Raw genomic sequence first — 7,230 nt, forward strand, 5'->3', positions numbered from 1 at the left:
TTAAGGATGAGGATTGGTTATCTGCAAAATAATTAGGGAGTGTCGCCCCCGCGCCCACCACCACCGTCGACCCTCCTTCTAAGGCCCGCGGTGAGCAACCCCCCCCTCCCAGCAACTCCAAACCCTAATTTTGCTGGAATTGGAGAATGAGATGTGTAGATGGAGAAGAAGAAAATTCGAGTGGGGAGAGCCTTGAAATCACTCGGATGAGGATTACCTTTCCCCAATAATTAAGCAAGAAGCATTCACAGTCTAGCTATGTTTTTGTGGATTATGGATGGCAACATGTACGTTTGTCACTAAGGGATGAGCGAACGTGCATGTATACAAAAAAAATGCGGATCTATATTTGTATTTAAAAAGACTATGTTATATCATTGGACGCCACCGATCGAAACAAGTGATTAATATAATACATTCACGGGCCGCATGTATACTCAGTTTCCCGGCACAAAGCTAGCTGATGAGTTGGTATTAAAAAGACTATATTATCTGTTAACGCAAATTTCGGTCAACATATGAGAGCACTCGAGCGTGCGGGTCGTAAATGGACCGAAGGGTAATGAGGCCGTGTAGACCGATTAGACCGGTTGAGCAAATCGGTCAGATCAGTTTTCTAAAGTTTTGCCGGAATGGGTCATTTCGAAGGATAACTTTCACGCTTACGTGGTGAAGGATGGCAAGATTTATGAGCAGACCAGCAAAGATAACCAACGTGCTTATTACCTGATAAAGAACGACTAGTTTATAAGCAAACTAGCGAAGGTCGTCGAAGCTCTCGCCCGGAAGAAACCTTGTTGGGGCATGAACACCGCACGGACGTGCTGCCCTAAGTTGACAAGCAAGCCTTAGAACACGCACCTATGGTTGTGGAGATCAATAGACGAATAACATGGAGAGGTTGGAAAAGATTTAGGGTTTAAAGGTAAAAAGTCGATGCATAGTAGATTGATTTGATTGGATTGCTCTCAATCGGCCGTGGTTCTTCATAAATATAGGGTGGGGAGGAGGTCAAAATACAACTTCTAGCTCGAATGGGGCTGTTCAGACCGGTCTGACCGGTCATCCAACGGGTCTAACCACCTCTAAACCAGTCTGATTGAAATGCAAGCCTTCCTAGATTGTCTTTCTGGAGCCATAACATCTGATCCGGATTCTAAAATGGACGTTCTATATATGCATTTCAATCGTCTCGACTAGATCTACACAATGGTACAGTCCAATTGAGAATTTATCGATGTTATCTGACCGGTCTGATCTGTTTATTTGACCATTCTGATTGGTTTGTCCAGATTATCCAGCAAATTTGAATTGTGTCAATTTCCGGTGTCAACATGTACCCTGCCGGCCCGACACGTAAATCCTCGGCAATCTTACGGGCGCTGCAAATACTGGAGATGGCCCGCGCGCGGACCACACGTGACGGCGATACATACAAGAGCGAGCGAGGCAGAGTACGGAGTACCTGTACCGCTGCTGTGCTGGCTGCGTGGTCCATCAGTTGGATCGGCAAGCTATAGCTACCTGGCTAGGGCCGCCGCGAGGGCCGGCCGGCCGGGGATCGCCGCTCGGCAGCATCGATCCTCGGCCACGCCGGTACATAGCTTAGCATTCTCGGCCGCTGTCGCTGTCCAGGATGATGGCAATGGGGTATGATGGGTTGCTAGCTCGCTCAGGCTGGTCACGAGAGATAGACCTGACCTGATGCCGTGTCCTGATGCTACCTGACCGAGATGAGATAAAACCAACAAGGGCATCATTAATTTCTGTAAACCACAGCCAGGTTCACCATGATCGAACGCGCTTTAATTTGCTACGGGCCGGGACGGGGATCAGACGCCTCCTCACGTTTACATGCAATTGCAAACACACCTAGTACACAGTTGCGCCTGTACTACTGCGCAACTCGTTCATCTGTTTGGTCGTCGTCAGTAGATGATGGACCAGCAGCGCTTGCTGGCTTTGCTTGCCCCAGCTGATGGTCCAGCCTGCTTGCCACCCCGTGGCTAGCTTGTCACATGCGTAGCGTAGACCAGGGTATTGCTTGCAGAACCCACTGCTGTTACGTCCATGTGAACGAGCGGCTTATTCAACTCTTTTTTTATCAAAAGAGACCACCCTTCAAAACAGCGCGCCTCGAGGGCCAAGTTGACCACATCTTTTTAAGTTTTGGCCCTTTTTTCCTGCATTTGTTTTTTTTTTAAAAATTGCACTTATGGAGGTGTATTTGGACTATACAAATAAAGCTCAAATAATGGATAGAATCATCTCACCTCCTCCTACCCACTCACAGTGAGATACTCCAGCCTGCCCCTGTAAATTCCGGCCGGTGGTCGACACGGCACGGCACACTATAGCCGCATTGAGTGCGGAGCAGTGGAGTGAGCGGGCGGGTGGTGATGGTGATCACGAGACTCTTCTGATGCTCGCCGCCGCCACCACCACCACACCAGGCAGGATCGGCATGGCTGCAGCGACAAGTCACTGCAGTTAGGCCATCCCTTCCCTACCTCTCCAATCCCCCATGGCTCCGTGCCCCCCTCCCTCTTTCACCGCCCGGGCAAAGAACGAAACCGCCACAGCGGCAGGCCTGGGCTTCTGCCGGATGTTTGCAGGCAGCAGAGCTGCCCGCTTTCCGGCCGGGGTTCAGAGGGAAGCCGTTTACGGCAACCACGCCCCACGGGTGTGTTTAGTTCCCACAAAATTTCCAAATTTTCCAAACTTTCCATCACATCTCCTGTCACATCGAAACATTAAATATAGCAAATGACCCATGCATGTAGTACTAAATGTAGTTAAATAAAAAAATTAATTACATAGTTTTGATGTACGTTGCGAGACGAATCTTTTGATCCTAGTTAGGTCATGGTAGGATAATATTTATCACAAACAAACGAAAAATACTACAGTGCACTATAGTGACCGATGTGACTTTTTTCTCCCAACTTTTCCCCATCTAAACACAGCCCACGTGGCTGGTGCCCGGGACTGACTGACCATCCATCAGTCGTCGTCTGAGCAGAGATGCTACTAGCATGCATGAAGCTACTACCTATCTGGATTTTTTTTATTTCTTTTGTTTGTCCAACAAAAGGGTGAAAGGGATCGACCGGTTCTGTCTATGCTTGTAGCCATGATGGTGCCCTGGACGGACGGACGGACCCATATGCACATGAGAAGCACTCCTCTCCAGGAGCTGGAGCACCTTTGAACCCTGGCCACACACAGCACCAGCGGCCGGCGTCAAACTTCTAATCCCTCCTACTATGCTCATGCTACTTCACCGAACAGAGAATTGAGCAGGGGGGTGCTTCAGAATTGTAGATATCACAGATCATTGCGACAACCCGTTAAATTTTCACATAGTTCCGCAACGAATCTCTCCTGCTTACAGACAGGAAGAAGTTACGTTACCTGCCATTTCCTACCGGGTGATGATGCTGACAAGTGGCTCCACAGTTGAAAAACTCCACTGAATTAGGGCAGACTAAAACGAGGAGGCAAGAAGATAAACCCACATTATGCTCCTTAATAAAAAAGATGTAGTTAATCAGGATAAAACTAAAAATTTGGATTTTACGACAGCGCTAGCAATATTAACCGACAGTTTCACAAAGAAAATATAAATTAACTGAGGAAGTCCACATCTATTCCTGACAACAGACTACAGAGTAGCAACAACCTATATCAAAACTAGCATATATAATACATTTATTTACAAAAAGGAAAAAGGCCAGGGTCAAAAGGTACAGCACAAAAACCTACGAGCCATTAACTTACATAACATAGTGTCCATAATCAACCCAGAGTTTACTTTGTACCAGACAAAAGTTCAACCAAAGAGAGAAGGAAAAGTTTAGACTTGCAGCCAAAATAGCTCGGCCCACTAATTTCCTGAAGCTGCCAATATTAGTCACCCTCGAGGGCTGTACCTGCAACACGCCTCCAAAATCAGGGGATAGCTAAATCCCCTTTATTTTTCGCGCTTAGGATCACATGGTCCTGGCCTTCTCACATCAAAGAGCAGGCATTCGGGTTCTCGTCGCTGAAGAGCTGAGGTGGGTACTGGTAGGCGTAGCCGTATCCGCTCTGATGGTTGAATCTGGGGTAGTGCATATACAGGTGAGCCATGGCGGCTGGGTCCTTATCTTTTTCTTCACCTTCACCAGCATTGCCACCATCCTTGTGTTTATCTGCATCTTTCCCATCCCCACCAGCATCTCCACCGTCCTTCTTTTCCTCCTTGCCATCATCCTTCTTCTCCTCACCGCCTTCTGCTGCCTTCTTATCGTCTTTGGCATTACCATCACCAGCACTCTCAGCTGCAACCGGCTCAAACTTGACAATTGTGGCGTGCTTGCCTGTGCGCCTATGCACATAATCAGCTAGCTTGGCCTCCTCGAAGACACCCTTCACAGTGACTTGAGAAGCCTTCAAGTCTGCCTCTACAGATTGCACTCCTGCAGAACAGCATGCAAATTATTTGGGATATTACTTGATAATGTCCCATATTATACTGAAATAGCTGTCAACATACCATATAAAACATAATTTGCACTGTTTTAATGTAAAGATAATTTACTATTAATAATTAGTGTTGCTTGGTAAACTTAAAGAAGTAAATCTTTTTTTTTATAATTTTTGAACGTTTTTACAAGTGACCCATGTTCAGTGTAGCTCTCAGTAGAAAAAAAATATACAAGGGAAGAAAACGGATCATATCCCGTATCAAGCACAAATTGCAACAACAGTTATCAGGTTTTCACAGGCAGACTATCATCCTTGGTTGGTACAATCATGATATTGTAACCTTGCTAAAATATAAAATATCATCCATCACAAACAAGACTTTTGTGAACTAACAGAAAGCTACATCTGTGATAGACCATTGAGGAACATGTGGCAACAAATTTGTACCTTTCATCTTGAGGATTTTCTTTTTGATCAATTGTGCACAGGCCTCACAATGCATATGAACCTTGAGCACCACAGCAAGCACCGTAGGCTTTGTTACAAAACAAAACATCAATGTCTTAGTTCCAAATCATAGAACAAAAAACAGTACACACACACACAGTGCAAGCAAAATTGATGCTACACCAAACTGGAAGTAAAAATGCCAATGCCAGTGTGTTCCAGAACTATCTAGGTAAGGATAATTCACCTCCTCTTTCTTCTCCTCGGGTTTAGGTGGCTCAGGTTCTTCCTTTTTCTCCTCTTCCTTCTTCTCCTTCTCTGCCGGTGGCATTGGTGAGAGAAGCTCAACCTTGCGTCCGGTCTTCTTCTGCACTCGCTCCACCACCTTCATTGGGTCAGCAGCTGCTTTCTTCCCCTTCACGACCACCTTGTGTGCCTTTGAATCTGCGTTCACATCTTCCACACCTGCATGTCACAAGACTAGTGTTCAGACTCTGACGCTCAATTGATGAACTCACACATTTGCCGGTGAGGAAATACACAATTGTGGAACAATCACACATGGAGACTGCTTATATTTCAGAGAAACTCATGAACTTTAGTTTCCGAGTTGAGAATACAGTAATTGGTCAAATTTACGAAAGATCCGGAATCTTCACCATAATCTATCATCTGATGACAGAGCAATTCAATTTTTCTTAAGGCAACAACGTGAACTTCTATTGAATATATGCTGCACAAAGAGATATACACTAGAGGCAGTGGTTTGCATCGTGGGATAGCTTATTGGGCGTAGGTTGCTGGGATCTAAATTGTTTCATTACTAACACAGGATACACATGCGACTCAGAGCGGTCTTCTCGAAGCAAGCATTTGTTCACCTAACCTTTTCAAATGTAACTAAAACACCCACATGGTTTAGCTTACAAAACTGCTCAGGATCAAGCACCCCAAATTTTGATTTCAATCTTTGAACCACAAAGGCAAAGTAATAAAAATCATATGAAAACAACTGGACTCCTTCGCTGAATATGAAATTTGATGCACAACTACAAAGAAAAAAAAGAGCCGCAGACCCAAAAAAAAGACAAAAAATTCAAACTGGCCTTGTGAAAGAGCCGCATAGCACCTTAAGCGTTCCTTTAAAGCGATATACAGCAAACAAATTCAAATGACCAGACGCACTACAAAGCTTTGCTTTTTCCAAAAGTGCTGGAAGAAATCACCCCGCAATTCAAAAAATGCAACCGGTTTCAAAAAAAAAAAAACAGGTGACAAACAACCCCAATCAAATTTGTTTTTGCAGATTTCGACATCATTTTCGTAACCATGAACGAAGAACAAGCTAAAAGGTCAATGTCCTGCTAAAGAACTTGGAAGAGAAAAGAATCCAACAAACATATAGTATACCGAGAACACTCCCTGTTCAAAAAACAAAAGTATAACCAGAACACAACGGCACAATAGTACGGCGGAGAAGAGAAGAGCTAAATCCATTACCATCAAATCCCCTGAGGATCTTCTTGACCTTGCGCGCGCACCCCTCGCAGTGCATGAAGACCCGCATCACCACCTCCTCCGGCGGCGGCGGGGCGTCCTCCTTCTTCTCCTCCCCTCCTCCCCCCTCGCCCTTCTTGCCCTCCGCCTCCTTGCCTGTATCGGCCGGGGCCGCCGCCGCCTCCTTCGCCTTCTCCTCCTGCACCACCACGCAAACACAACCGCACACATCAAGATCTCTCCCCCCCCCCCCCCCCCCCCCCCAACTCTTCTCCCTAAGAGAACCAGAGCATTGCAACCAAGCGGCCGCAGGCATTACCTCGCCCATGCCTCTCCTCGCTATGGCTGTGCGTCCCCTCTGCTCTCCGCTCTCAACGCACTCGGTCAGTCAGTCAGTCACGCCTCTGGTGATGAAGAGGTGAGTGGTGGCTCCGGCTCTTGGGTTCCTGCGCCCGTTGGGAGAGAGCTGTGGGTAACTTTCGGATGGCCCGGGCTGTGACTGCTACTTGAAAAAACGCGCGCCGCAAGGGGGCCAGCAGCTTGCGGGGACGACGGTGCGGCGGGTCAGTGGGGGTCAGGCCGCGGCCCGGCCGGCACGGAAAATGCGTTGGGACTAATCACCCCGTGCCCCCGTCTCATCTGCTAGTACTACTAATTTGTTTAATTGTGGATTTGGCCCTCCTCTTCTTTTTTTTTCTTGTGGAGTGGAACTGGAAATATGTGAGAGCAAGGACAGGTTTTTGCATCGGGGTCCAGGTCATGGCTGAAACAGCAATTCTGTCTTTTGTTGAAGCACTGAAGTCTAGTTGTTCCATT

The 7,230-nt window shown here is 46.7% G+C and overlaps 1 protein-coding gene across 1 annotated transcript; it reads right to left on the minus strand.

Annotated features, from left to right (window-relative positions):
• Positions 1-3,607: 3,607 nt before the first annotated feature.
• LOC120702439 (heavy metal-associated isoprenylated plant protein 7-like) lies at positions 3,608-6,975 on the minus strand. Its single transcript, XM_039986239.1, has 5 exons — positions 6,734-6,975; positions 6,418-6,613; positions 5,165-5,382; positions 4,918-5,005; positions 3,608-4,460 (listed from the first exon to the last, which is right to left on the minus strand). The coding sequence occupies exons 1-5, from the start codon at positions 6,740-6,742 to the stop codon at positions 4,012-4,014; spliced, it is 960 nt and encodes a 319-aa protein (XP_039842173.1). The 5' UTR covers positions 6,743-6,975; the 3' UTR covers positions 3,608-4,011.
• Positions 6,976-7,230: the final 255 nt, after the last annotated feature.

This window comes from Panicum virgatum, chromosome 1K, assembly GCF_016808335.1.
Source record: "Panicum virgatum strain AP13 chromosome 1K, P.virgatum_v5, whole genome shotgun sequence".
In the NCBI taxonomy this organism is placed as follows: domain Eukaryota; kingdom Viridiplantae; phylum Streptophyta; class Magnoliopsida; order Poales; family Poaceae; genus Panicum; species Panicum virgatum.

What these genes read in the sequence shown, in the direction of transcription:
- LOC120702439 (XM_039986239.1), bottom strand. An exon ending in CCGAGGAGAAGAAAGAGGAG is followed by an intron (nt 5,006 to 5,164) that starts GTGAATTATCCT and finishes TTTGTAACAAAG; the next exon opens with CCTACGGTGCTTGCTGTGGT. An exon ending in GAAAATCCTCAAGATGAAAG is followed by an intron (nt 4,461 to 4,917) that starts GTACAAATTTGT and finishes GCTGTTCTGCAG; the next exon opens with GAGTGCAATCTGTAGAGGCA.